Genomic DNA, 22,574 nt, shown 5'->3' with positions numbered 1-22,574 from the left:
GGCTGGGGACAATAGTAGCTGATTGAATATTTTTACTTCCCAGGATACTGTAAAACCAGTAACGTAACAATAAAACTCCCCGTGATTCAGGCTTCCACATAGCATTATCATCTGAAATTGGAGCCCCAGGAGAGGGTGGATGCAGGAGAAAAAAAAAACACTTAAAAATATATCCTAGCATTATTGGGATGTGCAGAAGGTAGACTATGGGGCTGAGTTGGTGGGAACAGGTCACTGGAGGTGTGTCATTAGGTGTTACACCTTACCCTGGCCACTTCTTCTATTCTGTTTCTCTGTTTCCTGTCCACCATAAAGTAAGCAGCCACCTCCTTCACGTTTCTACCACCATAGGGTCCCACATCACTACATCTCCCCAATGGCTGGATTCAAAGACCATGGTTTTGAAATGCCTGAGTTCCGAGGTAAATATACCTTCCTTCCCCCTTTAAGCCATTCCTGCCAAGCATTCGGTTACAACAATGAGAAAGACTAACCACAAATGGCTGGGTGTCTCCTTTTGTTTGCTTTTTGTCAAAACTTAATGAAAACTATAAGTGCTCAGGTCCAACAGATGGAAAGAATCCACAGGAAAAACACAGAGAACCTCAGGCAAGGAACAACATGCCGGAGCAGAAACGGAAAACTCTTAAATCACACACAGAGAAAGATGCACTGCATACAGAGGACAAAGGTTTGAAAAGAGGAGGCTGAACTTCTCATCTGAAGTAATGCAGGTCAGCTGGTGTGCTGAGCTGAGAAACACATGATAATTCTGCAGGATTCCTACCCACACCATGCAACCTGAAGTTGACAGGAAGGCATTTGGGACAAGCCTAAAGTGAAAAATGTACAAAGTCTCCAGGTAGAATCCTTCCACCAGGCCTAGAAAGAAATGAAACAAACCTGAGTTTTCTCCTGCCTGGGTAGGAGGACAACCAAGGGACATGAAAACCAATGCCATTGGGAGATCTGGGAGTGGACTCGGAGCCAGAAAAGCAGTCTAATTTAAAAGATTTGAATGATTGGATATTATCAACACAATATAGCAACCTATAGATTTCCTGGGTTTGATCATTACATGATGGTTAGGTCTACTTTGGTAAATTCAAGGATGCTTAGAATAGAAAGCTAAAAACTAGAACTCTTGAAAACTCTTCTAAGATAGATGTCTTTAAAGTTCTGGGAGTGAAGGAGGGCAGTGATAACAGTTTTTAGAGAGAAGTAAAGGACCTTTCAAAACTGAAGACAAAGGGCCCGGAGAGACAAATCAGCAGGTAAGAGCACTGGCTGCTTTTCCAGAGGAACCAGGTTCGGCTCCCGCTCCAACTCCAGCTGCTCTAACTCCAGTTCCAGGGGATAAACGTCCTCTTCTGAACCATGTGAGCACTGTACACACATTGTGCACAGATATGCAGGGAACACATCCATACACATAAAATTGAAAACATGTGACCACATGAATTTTAGAAGGCAAGAGATGAAACATATTATGATTATTAAATATGTATTTTTAAGATAGTTATTTGGGCAGAAAGATGATTCCAGATGGGAACTTGGACCTATGGAGAATGAAAAGCATGAGAAAGGTAAATATGTGGGCAAAGGGGGAAATATTTCAAAGATATCTTTAAAATATAAATTATTGTAACAGAATCAATAACAATGTGGCATGCAAATTATCAATTTATTGCTCACCAGCTCTAAGTCCTTCCATAATCATTGCTCTGTCAACCTAAGTCTACATTTGTAATGTGCCCACATTGGGCACAATGCCGGCTTTTGTCAGTAGAGGGCGCCAGAGAGACATCGTGGAATGAAATGGCTTCACTTTCCTGGTTCAGAGCAACCAAGTGAAACAGAGCAGTAGGTGACAATTAGAGACAGACAGACAGACACACACACACACACACACACAGATAAGAGAGATACAGAATATAGTCAGAATGATGGATAGGTGACTAGTAGATGCAGACAAATGATAGAAATATACACCCTGAAAAATAATAGTTGAAAGATAATTTTCTTACTATATACCTTGAATGCTGAGTAGACGCTCAGACGTGATTCTTAAAGCCAGAATCTTTCTTACATAAAAAACATTAAATTGAATCTTACAAAAGCAAAAATTAAGAAAAAATACAGATTATATCCTCTGTCATTTCACACTGTACTGGGATTATTTATCAGATGATGTGATTAATTAAAGACAAGAAAGTAGAACTGGAGAAAAAAGGAATAAAACTATCTGCATTTTCATGCTGTGGTCATCTGCCTGTGTTGCTAAATAGGCAAAAAGGTAACAAAGTCTCTATTAAACACACACACACACACATGAAAACAAGTGATGACACAAACTCAGTAAATGAGTGCAGCAAGTTGTCAGGTTATAATTAGCATAAAATGACACTTTTCATATGTGTAAATAACTGCTAAACAAAACATGCAATGGCAGAGTAAAGCCAACAATTGCCCAAAAGATGCAACAACAGGGTATAAATGTGAAACTGCTCCAAACCCACACTGAGTAAAACAAACTACTCCTTAAATATGCAAAGTTAGATGTGAACAAATGGAAAGTTACCCCTTCCTGAGTGAGACTGCTCAAATCATCTGTATACTGTCCCTTCCTGAGTGAGACTGCTCAAATCATCTGTATACTGTCCCTTCCTGAGTGAGACTGTTCAAAATCACCTACACACTGTTTTCTCTAATGTAATATATTAACTTATTGGGTCCCAGTAAAGATACCAACAATTTTTCTCATAGATCTGACAATATGACATCAAACTCTATTTAGAAAATGCCCAGGGATAATACAGAAAAGCTACAGGCTCAGGAAAAAGAAGAGAGGATATTGTGACAGACAGGAAGTGGAGGACACAGACTCTGTAGGTAAAATGCTGATACCAACATATGAACACACAGGCAGACTGATGGTGTAGGTAGGATAAGAACTTTAGAAATGGGATAAGGGACAGTCAACCAAAACAAAGTGTAGGTGGAAAAGGCAAGCAAACAAACAAAAGAAACCTGCTGCTTTGCAAGATAATTTTTAAATTTTTGATAATATCTAGCCAACTGATTTACTGTGATTAAAATAATACATAATTAAAGATGATTGATAATTAAATGGTAGAAATAGAAAGTCTTAAAATGACCCAAGCACAAATGATGATATTATTTGTTAATGAGGGACAACTGGATAATCATTTGAATCAGAGACAGAGATGGGGAGAACAGACTTTGAGCCATTCAACATGTGAGACATCATATTCAAGAATAGAAAGGGTGACTTGGAAGTAGATGACAGTGTTTCTGATCCATGCATGAAATGAGGCTGTATGCCTCAGTGAGATAGGATGATATGTGTGTGTGTGTGTGTGTGTGTGTGTGTGTGTGTGTGTGTGTGTGTCTGCCCTCAAGAGTATCCTAGTATGAACTGTGAGTTCAAAAAAGATGAAGGGGGATCCCAGGCATGTCTACATGGTGCCACATGTCAGGATGCTCTTGGAGCTTAGCTCTGTGACTGTGCACCTGGAGTCAGTGAAGACCACTGCAAACTCAACTTTGATGAATGTGCCAGCCAGCCACCTCTCCATGGAGGTCTACATGTGGGTGGAGAAAAAAGCTACCACTGTGACTGCATCAGTAGTGGATTCACAGGGACACACTGTGAGACTTTGATACCTCATTGTTGGTCAAAGCCTTGTCACAATAATACATGTGAAGACACTTTTGACAGCTGCATTTGTCACTACTGGCCTAGACACATAGGTGTCCTGTGTGGGACAGACATAACTGAACATAGTAGAAACCCCTGTCAATTTCGGGGGAAATATGTAGCGCTGTCCTCAGACGATCAATAGGGACACATTGCAGGCCTGCCTTCTTCCTTCTACTACCTTGGAGCCTCAGGCTATGTTTGTATCTGTCAGCCTGGATTCACAGACAGGAGCTTAGCATAACTGTCCTCTGAGAGGTTTCACCCAACAGCTGACCTAAACAAATGCAGACCCAAACATATGACCAAACTCAGGAAGTCTTGTGGAAGATTTAGGAGAGGAACCAGAAGAGGAAAGACACTCCACAGAAGACCAACAGGGCTGATTAACCTGGACCCTTGAGGGTTCCCAGAGACTGAACCACCAACCAAAGACCATACATAGGCTGGATCACCACCACCCCTCATGCACATATATAACAAATGTACAGCTTTGTCTTCATGTGGATCACCCAACAACTGGAGTTGGGGTTTACCCTGACTGGCCTCAGTGAGAGAGGATATGCCTAGTCCTGCAGTGAGTTGAGGTGCCAGAATAAGTTAGTACCTAGGAGAGGACCCCCTCCCCCTTCTCATAGGTAAAAGAGAGGGATGGTGGGGGAAGGGCTGTGGTGGGAAACATGAAGAGGGGAGCTGCAATTGGGATGTAAAGTGGATAAATAAATTAATGGGAAAAAGAATAAAAGCAATCAGAGATCTAAACTAAAAAGAAATTAAGCTACCCAAGTGTGAAAAGGAAAGCATCCCTGTAAGTGTTTCTGCTCTGATGGGAGGGTATCCTGAGACGTGGGGGCCCAGGAACCACACAGCTCTGAGATGGGTCAGTGTCCCCAAGGGAAGGGCATCCTGAGACATGGGAGCCCTGGAACTACACAGTTCTGAGAGGAAGCCTCCTGAGCAGAGCATTTCAGCTCCCGGGAGAGAGTATTCCTACCTGAGCTGAAGAGCTCGGGTCCTCAGCCCCCTCCTTCTTTTCCTCTTTTCTCTTCATTGCTTCTGTTCTTCTTGGCTTCTTCCAGTGAGAGAGTCACATCAGGCTGAAATCTCATGAAAGAGATTTATTGGAGGGTCTAGGCTGAGGAGGGACAAACCCGGGGATGGCTGCTGCCCTCTGCTTCCAAAAGTAGACAACTGGGAATGGGACAAATGGGCAGCGCTTATATAGGATTTCTGAAGGGGCGGAGCTTCTCAGGGCAGAGATTTCCAGAGTGAGAATTAGTGGGATTTCAAATCCTGAGCTTGAGTGTGCTCAGGGACTGGTGAGTTTTCCTGCTCAGGGATTGGTAGGGTTTTGTGGGAAGCTCAGGGATTGGTGGAGTTTCCTGCTCAGGGATTGGTGGAGTTTCCTGCTCAGGGATTGGTGGGGTTTCCTGCTCAAGGACTAGTGTGTTTTTTTTTTTTTTCATCCCCTTTCCTCTGCATCAGGCTCATGGGTTAGGATGAGAATTCCTTCTTGGCCACAGCCTGCTTTTGCTGAGTGCCATCTCTGCCGGGCTGCTAAGAGGGTGTCAGGGGGTGGGTGGAGAGGAGGTGCAGCCATTGTGGACAGCTCCTGAGGGGCAGCTCCTGCAGTGGTGGTTGACGAAAGCTGTAGGCTGAGACAGGGAAGATGTCCCCACAGCAGGCAGCTCCTGGGGGGCAGCTCCCATGGAGGCAGAAAAGGGTGGTGAGCCACCGTTGACAGCTCTTGCAGCAACTGTGACAGCTGCAGGCTGAGGAAACATTGTGGTGCCGCCATTTTGGACAGCTCCTGACAGAGATTTTACTAAGGCAGCCATAGGCTGGAGCGGGAAGAAGGGGTCTGGCTTTTGTGTCCCGCTGCTCAGAGACTGCAACCTCCCCACCCCACTTCACCCCATCCCACCCTACCCGACCCCCGCACTCATTTGATTCAACATGAGATGTTGGTCCTGTCCTCCGGGAGGAGGTTGTGGGAAGCCACATGTACCGTTGCAGGGTGGCTTTGGCTACTGCTGGCCACCACGCATACATAGGCAGTAAAGATTTTTTTGACAGGATGAGGTTTTGAGAATTAACCAATCAGATGAGAGACAAGTTAACCAATCAGTTGAGAGACAAGTTAACCAATCAGATAAGAGACAAGTTAACCAATCAGATGAGAGAGAAGTTAACCAATCAGATGTAGACATGCAAACGAGGTGGTAAGCATAACCCATGCATAACCAATCCAGGTGTGAGACACGCCTCTCCTAGGCCTATATAAGCAGCACCAGTTCTGGGCTTGGGGTCTCTTCGCCTCTGCAATCAAGCTCTCCCAGTAAACGTGTGCAGAAGGATCCTGTTGCAGCATCGTTCTTGCTGGCGAGTCGGGCGCGTGCAAGAGGAGGTTAAGAAACCCATCATAGAATTAGGATCGAGTTAATGGGTGGAGACTATGACAGACATGCCTTTGAAGGTTACAGCCAGGCTTTAGTTTTGTTCCTGTTCTTGTGGTCTGTTTCCTGGTTTTCCAAGATTTGGGGGGGGGGTGTACTCTAACTCCCCTATAGCAGAACTCTCTGGACCCACCAGCAGTTCAATAATGACACAGAGGCTTTTAAATATGTTAAAGCTTAGACCTTTTAGCTAGGGAGGTTCCCAGCCAGCTATCTAGCTAAACTCAACTAATCCTAGCATTTACATTCTACTACGTGGTGAGTTCTACCCATCCATTCACCTCACTGTCTGCTGTCAAATCTCCTGCTTCTGCTTTCTCCCCCTGTGGCACTTTCCATGCCATGAGATTGTCATCCACTTCCTGTTTAAGCTACATACTGTCAGATCTTTATTACAACCCATCAGTAGTGAAAGAACCTCCGAACAAGTCTGGATTGCCTTTAGGCAAGTGAGGAAGGAAGAATATTTACAAAATAGAAAATCCAGTGATGGGCCATAGAAATGGCCATACCAGTTTCTTTCCAGTACTCAATCTCTGCAGAATTGACAACTGAAAATACAGAGACATACCTTTACACAATGTGAAGAAAAGGTGACCTCAACACTCCCCACTACTGTAAACACTACACTAAGGTGCTGTCCTCACTATGACAGATTGAAACTTAGAGCCAAAATAAATGTTTTCTCCTGTATATTGCTTCTGTCTGCTATTTTGCCATTGCAATGAAAGAAAGTCACTAGTGCAGAAAACTGGTGTCAAGAAGTGGGGTCATTGTTCTGGTAAGACTGATCATGTACTGAAGCCTCTGGAACAGGAATGTGGAAGAGTTTGATGCTGTGGGTAAAGGGAGCCCTAGAGTGCTATGCCTACAATGTGGGGCCATTGTGGTAAGATTCATGAAGGCAGGACTGCCGATAGGATCTGAATAGCAAAAACTGTGTTTGTGGCTTCCAGGTGGGATTAGCGATCCTACTAGGAACTATAAGCCACTCATGACGAATTTTAACAAAGAATTTGGCTATGTTCAGCCCATGTCCAGAAAATTTGAGGCAAGCGCATAAAATAATACACGCATTTGTTTGGCAGGTGAAATTTTCAAGCCAGTGTAAGATTCAGACCATGGTTGTTACTAGCCCTATCTGTAATGATAATTTAGAGTGTAAAGGGGGACAGAAAGGAATTAGGCTTGATGTTATAGAAAGGTGAGTGTAGATAAAAGAGCTGTAATTGTTAAAGCGATGAGCGTAATTGAAAGACAGTCATGCACTTTGCCACAAAAAGAAATTTGTCCTGAGAGGAATACAGCCCTCCTGTTGTAAAAATGCAAAGTCATTAGGAATACCTTCTGTTTAAAAGTGAGCACTTAAGAAGATTGAGCTTAGATGGAGAGATGGCTCAGCAGTTAAGAGCACAGACTGTTCTTCCAGAGGTCCTGAGTTCAATTCTCAACAACCACATGGTGGCTCACAACCATCCATAATGAGATCTGATGCCCTCTTCTGGTGCATCTGAAGACAGTGAGAGTGTACTCACATACTTTAATTAATTAAGTAATTTAATTTAATTAATTTAATTTTTAATTTAATTAATTAATTAATTAATTAATAAAAAAAAACAGCTCAAACAGAGCCACTTAGATGTTTTTGTTTTTTGTTTTTTGTTTTCTCCAGATTAGGTCACACAGAAACTCAAAGTGCTATAGCTATGGTACAGGGTTGGGGGTAGGGTGGGTGGGATGGGGAAGGCTACTCCTCAAGATGAGCACAGAACTTGATGCCATACAACTTCTGCAAGCATGAAGATTTCAAGGGTTATGGGGTCATGGAGATCTGCATCAAGTTTCCAGAGAAAAACCATCAAACAGATATCATGGAAAAGAACTGGATTTCATGTATAGAGAGATGTGCTTAGATAAATCCTAAGTTTTATTGGAGACTCCCAAGGAAGACCATGTTAGTGTGTGCCACAGGCAATGGAGATGCAGAAATGGAAGTGACCATGCTCTTTGGAGTCTATACAACGTCACCACTTGTCATGGCTGGGTTCTCACTGTGGCACAATCTTTCCTTGCTGTTCCTCCTGTTACTCTCTTTTGGAATGGGGATGTTTACTCTGTGCTGTTGTACACTGTAAGTGTATTACTCGTGATTTTATAGGGGCTCACTGCTAAGAGTTTGCTTTGAGTGTCAGAAAAGACTTTGGATTTTGGACCTTTGAACAGTGTTGGAAACTGTTAAGACTTTGGAGACCATTTAAATGAATGTTGCATTATCAGGTGACCATAAGCCATGGTAAAGGCGTGGTTTGGATGTAAAATATCCCCCATAGACTCATATGTTCAAGCACATGGTACCAAGCTGATGGCACTGTTGAGGGAGATTGTGGTCCCTTAGGAACATGGAACCTAGTTTATGGATGTAGAACACTTAAGGACAGAACTTTAAGGACTATAGCTGTGCCCCATTTCTGATTTTGTTCTCCAAAATGTGAGGCATCTCTAACACATGCTTCTAACACAAGGAACTCTACTATGTCTTCCCTGACTGCCATAATGGATAGAAACCATGAGCCAAAATAAATGGTTCCTTCCTTAGATACTTTCAATTGGGTAATTTGTCAAAATGACGAGAAAATTTAGCTGAGGGATTAGTTTAGAATCATAATTAATTTATATTTATAAGTATATAATTACTTTATGGTGATATATAATTTATTTATATATAATAATGTAATTTAATTTAAATTTTTTTAATTACACAAAAATGAGCAGAAAGACATGAACACAAACAAGTCTAGGAATAGAGATTAAACACTTGGACATACACTCAACTTCATTTAAAAGCCACCAACTACAAAACTACACTGAAGTCCTACTTGCAAACTACTGGGTTGGCAGAAATCTGAGTGCAAAGTGGTGGAGCCTGAGTCTGAAACAGTCCTTCTCACAAACTATGGCAGATGCTAGGCTTGCCTTGCGAAGGGAATTAGGCAATATACTCAGTGTTTGCTTTCTAAGACTGATGTAACCAATTACCATAGACCAAGTGGCTTCAAACAACAGAAACTAAATCATGCCGTTGTGGAGGACTAAGTCCAAGAGCAAGGGTTGTCCATGTGCTGTCTCCCTCCTAGCTTGGTGGGTGTCAGCAACCCTCTACATTCCTTGGCTGTGGACAGAACTCTCATTTCTGTATCCATCTTTATGTGGCCTTTCCTTCTAATCTTTCTCTACCTCAATCTCCCTCTGCCTTTCTCCTACGAGAACTTTTGCAGTGTGAGACAAGGCCCTCTTCGTTGGAATGATCTTTTCCTCCCATCCTTAACTACACCCACAAAGACTATTTAATCAAAGTCTGACACATTTACATGCTCTGAGACTTATCTCTCAGAATATATTTTGGGCTATCCTCATCACAAGTCTCCTGATCATCTCACTTAATGCAAAGGGTTTTTTTTAAAGATGTATTTATTTTATGTGTATGAGTGTTAACTGTATGTGTGTGCACCATATTCATGCCTGCTGTCAATGGAAGTCAGAAGAGGGTGTTAAATTTCCTGGAACTAGAGTTAACAGATGGCTCTGAGCCACCATTTGGGAGCTGAGAACTAAACCTAGATCCTCTACAAGAGCAGCCACTAGAGTTCTCAAGTGTGTGTGTGTGTGTGTGTGTTCATGTGCACACCAACCCCAAGGCATGAACTGTCTTTCTCTTAAACGCCTCTCCCCTTTAATGTTCATGCTCAAATCTACATTAAAACCTCTTCTTAGTCAACTCCAACTTTATTATAAAACAAAACAAAACGAACAAACAAACAAAAACCTTATGATTTTAAGCATTTACTTTTGATCCAGAAGCCCTGTTTTGAGAAATGTAAGCTAATGGCATACATCTGGCACTTTAAAAAATAATCTCCCTAAAGTATTTTGTAATTGGAAAACATTAAAAATTTCTTAAAAGCCCAAGCAGAGGAACTTGGTTGAGTAAACATAGAGCAGTGTGAAGTTACATAAAGAAGCGATAATTCCTCTGGGCATCATGAGTTCATAAGGAAGAAAGAAGGACGTACAAAAACACATGTTTGTTCTCATATAAAGAAATACAAGAAGGAGCCAAAAAGAAAGTGGGTAAATGATGCACAAGAGATGGAGAGGGTGAAATGGGGGTAGGGATGGTGGGTTTCTTCTTGCATCTTTTTACATGGCTTAGACTTGGGGAATAATAGTCACATCTTGCATAGTCAACAATACAATTAAGATGACAAAATTCTCAAAGCCAATCGAAAAGAAAAACAAACGAGAAAAATCACATTTCAGATAACCACACAGAAGGGGAGAGAAAAAATTGAGCCAGGGATCTTGAGAACATGGTGTTTGGACCATATGCTCTCCCTTTAAAGGAGAAAACACTGCCAACAAAACCTCCAAGTTTTCTTTGCAGATCTGCCTTGTATAGTGGGGTAAGCATATGAGATTGTGATATTATTTATATGTCTTGTGGGACAGAATGAAGAAGGGAAATGCAAATATGGAGCAGGAAAGAAGGAAGAGTACTGGGGAGAGGACTCAGTGGGAGAGTGCTTGCCTCGGATGTGTGAGGACCTTCGTTCAATCCCCAGCAAGAGACACACCAAGAGGTAAAGAAGATGGAGACAGAGAAAGACAGAGGAGACAAAGCCACTGAGACAGCAACAGAGGCGAGAGACAAGCAAAGACAATGGCAGACAGAGTGGCAGGGAAGGAAGGAGAGGGAAGGTAAGGATAGACTAAGGCAGAGAAGAGAAGAGGAGGGGAGGGGAGAGAAAGGGTGATGAGGAATCCCATGTATGAATTGGAGGCATAAGTGTGTGGCTTAGAAAAACACATACATGTAGACATATTTAAAAAAGTAGCCATGAGTTGGGAAGTATTGAATATAGTTGAGAATCCATGAATCTCTTCTACTAGTGCTAATAAATAGATATGCTTATTTTACGTATATCAAACATAAATGGAAAAAGTGACATGGGACATACATGGTATGAAAGGGGTGTGGGAGAATGAAGCAACTGAGTGTGTACCCTGTAAAGATGAGGCAAACAACAGTCTTTCTATGAACTCAGCTTGGCACTCATCCGTCTATCCTGAGCTGCAACTACGATTGCCCCAGCGTGATCCTAGTTAGTTTCCCCATGTGGTTTCCCAGCTGCCTACAAACAGACCAATTATCCGCATGAAATAGACTTATCTCAGATCTTAGTTTAAGACGTCATTCTGGCACAGTGAAGGCACTCACCCTAGCAACCAAGAAGGCCCTCATTAATTTCCAATAATGGAATGCACTTGGGCCTGATACCACCCAAGGTCATGCTTTGTTCAGTAAGTCCACAAAAAACACACTTCATGTCAAAGTGATCTTTGGTCTGCCTACCCGTCTACATTCGATCCAGGTTGTTCCAGAAAAATCTTTCAGATCCCTATCCTTATTGTTCTTTGGTTACTTTCATCTCTCTTTCAGGAAACAGAAAAAGTCCTGTGGTCAAAACAAGGGGTCCCCCCAAAGGTCCCAAATATCTTAGATAACTGGTGGTACTCTACATTCTTGTGATAAATATTTTTCAGAGGATGATGTAGGCAAGAGTGAAAAATGAGAATAAATGGGAATTTTGTCACACGCCAAAGGTAGGACTTAGAAGTTTGCTATTCTATAAGCCATGGCAGGACTTGACTTTGACATGGTAACAAAATCTACTGGACTTGCTGTTTGCTTTAGAGAAATGTGATTACCTTGGAATGTGGGAAATGGGCTCTTCTTCATCCTATAGTTGAAGCTTGCTTGCTCTTTCAATATGGGTCAGATAAGAATAACTGGAGGCCACACCTGACAGAGCTCTAGACCTATCAACAGCAATGTCTCACTTCTCTGGATGACTGCCTCCCCACACTGAGGCAAACCAGCCAATAATAAGGCAATTGTACTGGCTGGCTTTGTGTGTCAACTTGACTCAAGCTGGAGTTATCACAGAGAAAGGAGCCTCCCTTGAGGAAATGCCTCCATGAGATCCAGCTGTAAGGCATTTCCTCAATTAGTGATCAAGGGTGGCAGGGTCCATTGTGGGTAGTGCCACCCCTGGGCTGGTGGTCCTGGGTTCTATAAGAAAGCAAGCTGAGCAAGAGAGGGGAAGCAAGCCAGTAAGCAGCATCCCTCCATGGCCTCTGCATCAGCTCCTGTTCCAAGTTCCTACTATTTGTGAGTTCCATTCCTGACTTCCTTTGGTGATGAACAGCAATATGGAAGTGTAAGCTTAATAAACCGTCTCCTCCCCAACTTGCCTCTTGGTCATAATGTTTGTGCAGAACTAGAAACCCTGACTAAGACAGCAATGTTAATGATCTTTAATAAAATATACTAATCCATGTCTATATTGTGGTTTGAAAAACTGAAAATGTGTTGGGAGTCCTTGGTTCAGGTGAGATGTGTCAGCTAGCCACCTCTACCTGTGAGGAGGGGCCTGCCAGCCGGTGATCACATTCCACTCCTTAGTCTGCTTTCTAGAAAGGTGCCTCTCAGGATGACAGGCCACAAACTTCCTGTCAGCCAGTGCATTGCTTAATGGAGTTCTTCTCCAATGGCTACCTTCCTGTCCAATGAGTATCCTCCATCATGAGATGAGCAGATAGAGGGTCACATCTGCCAGCACAGATATCCTGGAACACCACTATATTTAAAGACGTTATTTTCTTTTGCCTTCATGTTATAGCTGGAGCATTACTGTTTCTTATATGCTTTTTTTTAATTTGAGAAATCCTTTTATTTATTTTTTCAGATAGGGTCTCATGTAGCCAGGCTGGCCTTAAACTTGCTATGTAGCCAAGGATGACCTTGAACATCTGATCCTCCTGCCCCCACTTCCATAGTGCTGGGATAACAGGTGTGCTCCACTGAGCCTTCTTTCATGCAGTGCTAGGGACCAAACCCTGGAGACACTCAACAAACTGAGCTATAACCCCACCCCATCATTGGTTTGGTGTTGTTGTTGTTGTTGCTGCTGCTGCTGTTTCTCTTTTGTTGTTGTTGTTGTTATTTCAATTTTGTGGGTAGGGTATATTAACTTTGCTCACTTCAAGGCTAGGAAGGGACATATAGCAAAACTTACAATGACAACCTAGTAGGTCTGAAAAGTTGTGTCTCACTGGGTGCTTTCCAGCTCAGGCTCTGAGTACTTGAGAGGTTCAGCCTCAAGAGACAGAAGGTAGTACACTGACCTTGTGCAGGGCTTGTATTGTAAGACATGACCCAGCAGGAATCCAGTCTCCACTACTGGACTGACAGTTCCTTGCGGACAAGACAGTGGGTCTTAAATTCTACCCAAATCCCTTTATGGTTCCCAGAAGTAGCCATGAGGCCCATGATAACCTTCTTTCTAGAACCTTCATCCCACCCCAATGAGGGTGAGACTCTTGTGAATTCTGGTCATAGTTGGGGCCATAGGACGAGCCTGGGGAATACCAGAAGTTCTTTGGTTTTCTGGAAATGCAATCATATCCCAGCAGGGTGTTAATCAGTAACAGTCCCCAGAGGCCCACACTTTGGAATAACAAATATTTACTGAAGGCTTTGGGCTGCAAAGCTTCTGCTTGCCTCTTTGCTCTGAATGATCTTCTCGGCACCAGAGGTCCAGGACTGGTAAGAGGTGGTGGATGGCAGGGGTGCCTCTAGAGTGCCTACCAGGGAGAAGTGGGAGAATAGCTGCTCTCTCGCTCTCGCTCTCTCTCTCCCAGTGGGCTTCAGCAGGGAGTGGGGTGGGGTGGAGTGGGGGAGTTAAAGGGCAAGAATGCTGTCTTTCACCTAAACTCCAAAGGACTGTACATTGAAGTTGGACTCCGGGTGGCATCAAAAGCATGTTAGCCATAGATAGGAGGCAGCCAGGGCAAGGGCTCTGAAGGCCTGGTATTTGTCTGCCATTGCTCACTGCTGAGGCAAGTGAGCCAGGACTGGGGGGAGGTAAGCCAGGGCTGGGGGGAGGTAAGGGAGGCACCACTCTCCACACATGCTCAGGGCTAAGTGTCAGGTAGATAGCCTATTTCCTACCCATTTCAAACTCTGTGGGACAAGGTGTGCCCTCTATACACCCGACGCTGCCCTAGGTCCCAGGAGCACCCTGTGTATATTGTGTATGGCTGTCATGATGATGATCAGGGACCTGAAAAGACAAGTTACACTCTTCAGGAAGCAGGTGTAGTAACGGCCAGATGCTACAGAGATACTTCAAGAGACGACTCAGTTCTAGGAAAGTGGGACACTGTGCTGGTGTGTTGGGAAATGTTCCTGACGGCCAAGACAATGAGAAGTAACTATGGAATCAGGACTAATGTGAGTGCTTAATTTACAAAGCAGAGCTAAATACCATGACAGAATTCTCCCGGAGCAGCTCAGGCTGTTGGGACAGAATAGCCAATTCTGGAGGGTTAACAAATGTGTTTGTACAGTTCTGGAGGCCCAAGGTGAGGGGCTGTGATGAGGGCTCACCTCCTGGTTTGCAGATGGTGGTCTTCTCAGTATGTTCTTGGTGGAGAGAGGAAGGCTCTGGTGTCTCTTCCTCTTCTTATAAGGACACTAAAGCCCTCACAATCTCCCCACAATTCAGACATCATCTAGTCACTCTCAAAGGCCCCACCTTGCCATAGCCTCACCTTGGAGGATACAAACTCAGTTTTGAGTTGTGAAGGACTAATGGCAAGTTGTTTATTTAAACAAAAAGATGAGTGTATGATACTGGAGATGTTTCGTACCTGGAAAGAAGTAATGACCCAATGCTTACAGCAATGTGGTGACCTACTAAGGGGTCTCATCATTATGGCTGGGAAGCAATTCCTAAATGGCAACATTTGGGAGACCCAGCAGGGTTATCCAGGCTAGAAGGTGGGGATGCTGGATTCTTTGGGGCCATTTAGCAAGGCCTGTGTCCTGGGGCTGGATGTGGTTTGTTATGGGTACAGAAGAGGGACTGGGAGCAACTGGAGTGCTTCTTGTCACATTCTGACTTAGGGTCTAATGGTCAGAGTGAGGGGCTGTGCTGATGGGACCTATCAAGCATCCCCAACACCTAGGGCTTGAGCATCTTGCCATCCAGATCTTCCTACTGTCCAGCGGAGAGTGAGCTATTGGGAACATCTTAGTGGCATAGGCAGCCAGCCTCTAGGACACTGGTAATATTGCTGTGAGCACGATATAGTGGCACAGCCCAGAGTCAGGTTTCGGATCTGAGCACACAGAGGAATCTCAAGAGAGGCAGAGACAGATAGTCACAGGGAGCAGGGTGGGGCTGGAAAGTCAAAACCAGGGCAGGCTCCCTCAGGCTGCGGAACTGGGGCACAGACAGCCAGTGTGTGCCATGGAGGGAGGGGCAATGAGGCTGAGTGACTTGAAACCAGGTCTTGTGTAGAAAAAGAATCAGCCGTGTTTCCTGCAGCCACCTCGGAGCTGTGGGTAGACGAATGAAAGAAGACCTATCAGGAACTGTGTACAGGAGATGCAGGAAAAGACGGGCTTAAGTCAGAAAATTGTGGGCAAGCTTCCTTTTCTTTGATGGATTCCCCTCTTGGACCCTCCAAATCCCTAGTCAAAGGTGTCACATATTAAGGTTCTGTGACTCAGTATGGAGGGGCTGTTTCATATGCCTAGTAGCCAAATGATAAAGGAAAAGCTTGAAGCAGATCAGTTAATGGCCCCAGCTCCCACCTGATCCTCCTGCTCTAGACCAAAGGGTCACATTTGGCCCTGCCAGAGGAAAGCAAGGGAACAGAAACTGGGGGAGGGACCACACATTGCTCAAGGACCTGCTCAAGATGGGACTTGGAAGAAGTCTTGTAAAATGCCCCCATCCCCCAACCAGGTGGATGAATACACCACCTATATCCTCCAGGTCAGTCAAGGGTATAGCTAACCTGTGATAAAGCCAGGAGAGTCCACACTTAACTTGGTAGGAAGGAAGAAGAATCATGGGAGAAATGTTTGCCTGGCAAAGATGTTTTATTAGGTGCTGAGATATTCTTCGTTCTCATTCATTCATTCTCTGTCTTTCTCTCTGCCTAGGATGAAGGGAAGTGGCCCCTGGCCTCCACAGCTGACCACATGAGGGTGGTTTCTAGCCTCTTTCTTCCTGTCCTCCTGACAGAGGTGTGGCTGGTGACCAGTTTCAATCTCAGCTCCCATTCACCAGAGGCTCCCGTTCACCTGGAGTCTCGGGATTATGAGAATCAAACCTGGGAAGAGTATGCACGGACTGATCCCAGGGAGGAGGAGGAGGAGGAGGAGGAGGAAAAGGAGGAGGGCAAGGATGAGGAATATTGGCTGAGGGCCAGCCAGCAGCTCTCCAATGAGACTTCAAGCTTTGGGTTCAACCTGCTTCGAAAGATCTCCATGAGGCACGACGGCAATGTGATCTTCTCACCTTTTGGCCTGTCTGTGGCCATGGTGAATTTGATGCTGGGGACCAAGGGAGAGACCAAAGTCCAGGTAGAAAATGGACTCAACCTACAGGCCCTGAGCCAGGCAGGACCCCTGATCCTTCCAGCCCTCTTCAAGAAGGTCAAAGAGACCTTCTCCAGCCACCAGGACCTGGGCCTCAGCCAGGGTAGCTTTGCCTTCATCCACAAGGACTTTGATATCAAAGAGACCTATTTCAATCTCTCCAAGAAGTATTTTGACACAGAGTATGTGTCTATAAATTTTCAAAATTCCTCACAAGCCAGAGGACTCATAAACCACTGCATTACCAAAGAGACTGAGGGGAAAATCCCCAAGCTTTTTGATGAGATTAATCCTGAAACAAAGTTAATTCTGGTGGACTACATCTTGTTCAAAGGTATTTGGAATCTCCTATTGCCCCAGAGCCAAAAGAACCTGACCCTATTTCTCCCTTTCCTTCTTCTGGTTAGAGTATACTTGGTACTAAAGGATGCTCTGCAGACATGGTCTCTGCTTCTCCACTTCAGTATACACTGAGGAGGGGGCAGTGCTTCCAGAAGCCCCCACTCTCACCACCTGCAGACCCGTGGTTCTCAGTTTCCATAGCTCCCCTGCCTAGTTTTCATCTAATTCTTGGAAGAGGTCACACAGGGCTATTGAATGAGCAGCTTACTATCAGCAAGACTCAGGTTGAATATGGGCTCGCCATCCCCTGCTTTTGTGATCTGGGGTAAAATCTCTGCCCCTTGGATTTACTGTTATTGCCATTATTATAATGCGTGGGTCCGTGCATGTGAGTGCAGGCATACCTGGAGGTCAGAGGTGCTGGATTCTCCTGGAGCTGGAGTTGTGAGCCACCCAACATGGGTGCTAGGAAACAAACGAGTCCTCTGTACAAGAGTATGAGCTTTTATCTGCTAAGCCATCTCTCTAGTCCCCTGGTCTTGGAATTGTATATAAAAATTGGAACTTTCACTTGCTAGAGTCATAGAGCTATAAGAGCTGACATGCAAGGTGCTACACAATGCTTGGTACTTACTATCCACCACAGGAAGGAACTAGTTGCATATTCGTTCTTTCTGGCAGTCAATGCAGCAAGGAGAATAGAGCCGCTGTTCCCTTTGTTATAAGGGGATGAAGGTGAAGACTGGGGAAGATAGTTTGAATATGCTCACACAATGAATGGCAGAGGACAAATAAATGCAAAAAGAGATCCCATGGTTTTGTAGCCTCAATTTCTTCTAGCTCTAACAGGGTATGGATTGGGATGAATCTGGAGCTTAAAGCTATACCAGAAGATTCACAATGTCCCAGGTAGAAAGACCATTTACAGACACTCCAAAACATGTTCAGTGTAGAGCCATGTAATGGCTGGCCTCTCTTGCTTCCAAAGCCACATAAAGTGATGCTGAGCTGGACACAGCCTCACTACCTGTAAAGTATGTTCGAATATGGTCATGCTGGGGCCATGTGGTGGCTAGAAATACCTCATACATCAGGCACTGGAAGCCATCCACCAGGAAATGAGGACGTTCTGGTTCTATGATGGGTCATGGGTAGAGCTGAAGTTTGGTCTTTGAGGAATTTGATGCCTGAGCATGCAGACTTGCAAAAGGAATGGCACTCTCAGTAGGGAATAAAGGGGGCAGCATACTCTCTTCTCTACCACTCGAGCAAGACCAGTGTGTTCTGTGCAGGCTTGTTTCTACAGGGGCTCTCTTCTGAATTGTTCAGGGAAGTGGCTGACTCCATTTGACCCCAGCTTCACTGAGGCCGACACTTTCCACCTGGACAAGTACAAGGCAATTAAGGTGCCCATGATGTACCGGGAAGGGAACTTTACCTCCACCTTTGACAAGAAGTTCCGTTGTCACATCCTCAAACTGCCCTACCAAGGACATGCCACCATGCTAGTGGTCCTCATGGAGAAGACAGGTGACCACTTGGCCCTGGAGGACTACTTGACCGTGGATCTCGTGGAGACATGGCTGCAGAATATGAAAACCAGGTATGATGCTTCCCCTGCCGTGCAGACTTGGCTTGCTGTCCTCATCAACACTCCCAATCCATTTTACTTAATGCCGTATGCTTGCTGCCCATGCTCCCCAGTGATCACCAAGGTCCAATTTTACTTTATCCTGAGCATCAATCCAGGTTAGGCCTAGTTTTATTATTCTAATGAACAGCGGTTGTTCAAATACAACAGTTTTTCCTACTGGGATCCCTATTGATGCCAAAGCTACAACAGTAAACAAGCCAGGCAAAGGGAGACAAACAACACTGTAAGAGGATAAAGCACTTCAGCAGGTGCAGGCCAAAGCAAGGGATGGTCTTCTCTGGTGATGAGGGGTGAATTCCATGGGTCTGTCTGAGAAGAGTGTTTAGAGGCAGTTTGGGATAGAGCACGGCTGGCAGCTCTAACCAACAGCAAAGTGGCCAGTGTGGCTGCAGCCATTGCAGAAGAGGTGAGAGGATGCAGAGACAGCCACCCCAGGACCTTACATTGCACACTCAGAAAGGTCATGGGCTTTGCCAGCAAGAAATGGGGAGCCATAGAGGCTTCTGATCAGAGGCTCAAGGAGACATGATTAACGGATCATACAAGATCCTGTGCTGAAAGCAGGCATTAATAAGGAGGACCATGAGGAAGCCAGTCAGAAGGGTGCCGGATAACATCAAGATGTTGCCACTTGGACAATGGTGGTAGCAGGTGAGGTGGTAAGATGTAGACAAGACATTGAATCTGCCAGGAAGCAAGAAGCGGTGAATTTGATGACTAGATATGGGATGGGATGCAGAGCAAAAGAAAGAAAATAGAGACAGATCCGAAGAGATATCTGTCAGTCAACAATAGCTGTAGTGCTGGGGCCTCAGCAACTCAAGGATGGGTATCACTTACTAAGAACATGAAAGGAACAGGCCTGGAAGTAAGTTCAGAGCTCAATCCCAACATCTAGAAATGTCTCCCCTAAGCTCCATATGAAGGAGGCCAGGCTCTAAGAGTGACTCTAAGAGTGACAGGTGTACGGTTGTGGGTTAGTACCATGAGAGCAGGTAAGCCTGAACATGGGGAGAGAGGCGGGTGCCCTGTGTGGAGAGGAGAAATGGAAGGGTGGGGTAGAAACTCGGGTGTTTGCTGGAAGTGAGTCTGCCTGCTGGTGCACAAGGCAGACAGCTCCAAGAAGAGTCTCATGGCTGTGCCTGTTGAGTCGCTGCTCCAGAACTGGTACAGAGATGAACTCAACTGAAGGTCCTGCCTACAGCTTTCACTTGCATTTTTCTGTCATGTTTAAATCTTTCAGCATTAGTAAAGGACTGAAACATAAACCCCAACAAACGTTTGCTGAGTGGTTACACACTTACAAATTAAGACTTAGGACACGTCACATCCTCAACTTTTTCCAGGATGGAGCCCAGCCCAGCTACTCAATAGGGAGAAAAGTGGACAAGGGTGTATTTATAAAATTGCTGTGTTCCAGGCATTGTTCTTCTCACCTTTCATACGACAATCATTCTATTCAAAAACTCTGATGTTGGTACATGTATTTTTGATGACTCTTTATAGAGCAAGAAAACTGAAAATTAAGATTAATTTGATTTAATTAGTATCTTTCTTTTTTTTTAATTTCTGAGCCACAAAACTCATCTTTCTAAATCTCATCTCTTCAGAGAACTGACAAGAGGAAAAATAAATATCTCAGAGCCTCCTTGGCTAAGGAAACAGGGTTAGTAGAAATCCCTCTTTGCTTTCCTTGTCTGCCCATTCCCCAAGTTCTCTGGAAACATCAACGTCCAGGGTGCTGGGCTGGGAACAGCATCCTCCAACAGGCTGCTAGGATGCAGGAAGCAGCCAGGGAGTTGGTTGGGGTTGTTTTGAAACATACAGAAATGGACATGGAGTCCGGAATTCCTTACTGAAAAGGACTTGGGGGAGTGAGCTGATGACCTAGCTCACTGGCACTAACACAGTGGCGCTTCCTACCTCAGAAGTATTTTCTCTGAGATAGAACACTATGAAAGATCCCTTGAGCTATACACCATCAAGCAAAGGACATAATCTTGGAGAAAGGAAGGAAACAGAATATGTCCTTATCAGCAGCCCCAGCCATTTCACCACTGTCTGTCCTGCCCTTGGGCCATAGGAAAATGGAGGTCTTCTTTCCCAAGTTCAAGCTGAACCAGAGGTATGAGATGCATGAGCTGCTCAAACAGATGGGAATCAGGAGGGTCTTCTCCACCTCAGCTGACCTCAGCGAACTCTCAGCCATGGCAAGAAACCTTCAGGTGTCCAGGGTAAGTCAGGGACCATGCTGGGGCCCAGGCCACAGCATGCAATGTCACTAAAACCAACATATACTTTGCAAACCACTTCGGTGTTATTACACGCCTGGCTGTAGCAGAGAATTTTACTCCAGTTCTAACATCTTCAAGTGGTACCCAAGCTGGGAGTTCCAAGGACCTCAAGCCATACTACTCAAACACCCTTTTAACTAGGTTCTCATTGGAAGAGCTCCATCGTTCTTCTCTCCCAAGGCTTAGGAAAATGTCTGCCCCCTCATACAGACTGGTTTATAACCTATCAGTACTGTGTTGACTATCAAAAAGGCTCATGAAACTATACTATCTTTAGCATGAAAGAAACCTCCAATCATTACTTGGTCACCATCATTCCTTGTGACATACACTCCACCTCCCCTATGATTAGCCTCAAAGGACCCTCTTGCTCTTCCTCGCCACATGTCTCCCCTCTCCTTCCTGTTCTTTCAGACAGGGAACTCATCCATCCCTTCCTGGTTCTTGTAGCCTGTCTGTTCACTGCAGTGAACCAGTTAGCATTCCTGGCCTGGATTCATTATGGCTCGCTCTCTTCTACCATTACAATTGAGATCCTGGCCTAGATTCATTACGGCTCTCTCCTCCACCATTACAATCCAGAGAGTTCACATTTCCCCATACAACTTTATAGATGCCTGCATGTCGAAATTTGCTAGCCAGGTTCCCTGGTTCCAGCCCAGGATGCACCTCGCAGAGCCCACGCCACTTCCCATAGCCTCCTAGTACTGATTGGATTTCTGAGGCACTCTCTGTCGCAATCTCATGCACCTCCAAGCACCGATGGGCTACCACAGAGACCCCCCACTCAGGAGCACGGCTGGGTTTCTGTCAGTTCTCCCTTCCCGTTGCCACACAAACGTTCTTCCGTGTTCTTTATCTAGGTTTTACAACAGTCAGTGCTTGAGGTGGATGAAAGGGGAACGGAAGCAGTGTCAGGGACACTGTCAGAGATTATCGCTTACTCCATGCCTCCTGCCATCAAAGTGAACCGGCCTTTTCACTTCATCATCTATGAGGAGACGTCCAAGATGCTCCTATTTCTGGGCAGGGTGGTAAACCCCACAGTCCTGTGACTCCGGTGTATGTAAGACCTTGTTCACCATGGGTGCTGAGCCAGAGGTGTCTGAACCACAAGATGCTGGTGGTGGGTGGGAAAGGATGTGTTCTCTGTACCCAGCCTGTTCGCTGTGGCTGTTCCCTAATTAACACTGAAACTAAAACAACTCATACTTTAAGGAGATGTCTGTGCAATCTGTCTGGCATTTTAAATGCTTCTGAGCGCCTTAGCTGAAGACTAGCCGGGGAGGGTCTCTCCCTTTCTCTGCTGCTCCCACGCCTGGACTGAGAGCAGTTAGTAGCACAGCAGGTGTGGGTCTGGGCAGAACATGGACATTCTCCTACAGGAATGCTTCTCTCCTAGGTCATGCTCTTGCTAAGTAAGTGTTCTATTTTTGTTTGTTCCAGACTCCTCTCTCTCTCTCTCTCTCTCTCTCTCTCTCTCTCTCTCTCTCTCTCTGTCTCTCTCTCTCTCTCTCTCTGTGTCTGTCTGTCTGTCTGTCTTTCTCACCTCCCTCAACTCCTCTCCTACCCAACCCCATCCCCACAGGGACCT

General features: G+C 44.9%; 1 protein-coding gene across 3 annotated transcripts; it reads left to right on the top strand.

The window, feature by feature from the left end:
• The first annotated feature begins 13,742 nt into the window (after positions 1-13,742).
• Serpina10 (serpin family A member 10) lies at positions 13,743-22,200 on the top strand. 3 transcript variants are annotated; one of them, XM_029484877.1, is made up of 6 exons: positions 13,789-13,843; positions 14,305-14,530; positions 16,253-17,024; positions 18,362-18,635; positions 20,770-20,920; positions 21,844-22,200. In XM_029484877.1, the coding sequence occupies exons 1-6, from the start codon at positions 13,812-13,814 to the stop codon at positions 22,033-22,035; spliced, it is 1,647 nt and encodes a 548-aa protein (XP_029340737.1). In that variant the 5' UTR covers positions 13,789-13,811; the 3' UTR covers positions 22,036-22,200. The 3 variants fall into 3 exon arrangements, with proteins under 3 accessions (XP_021035116.1, XP_029340738.1, XP_029340737.1); XM_021179457.2 differs by lacking the exon at positions 14,305-14,530 and having other exon boundaries at positions 13,743-13,843; positions 21,844-22,197; XM_029484878.1 differs by lacking the exons at positions 20,770-20,920; positions 21,844-22,200 and adding an exon at positions 20,297-20,742 and having other exon boundaries at positions 13,782-13,843.
• Positions 22,201-22,574: the final 374 nt, after the last annotated feature.

The sequence above is a fragment of the Mus caroli genome, chromosome 12, assembly GCF_900094665.2.
Source record: "Mus caroli chromosome 12, CAROLI_EIJ_v1.1, whole genome shotgun sequence".
NCBI classification, from domain to species: domain Eukaryota; kingdom Metazoa; phylum Chordata; class Mammalia; order Rodentia; family Muridae; genus Mus; species Mus caroli.
The sequence above is the reverse complement of the archived record's forward strand: the minus strand, read 5'-3'. Positions and strand labels throughout refer to the sequence as shown.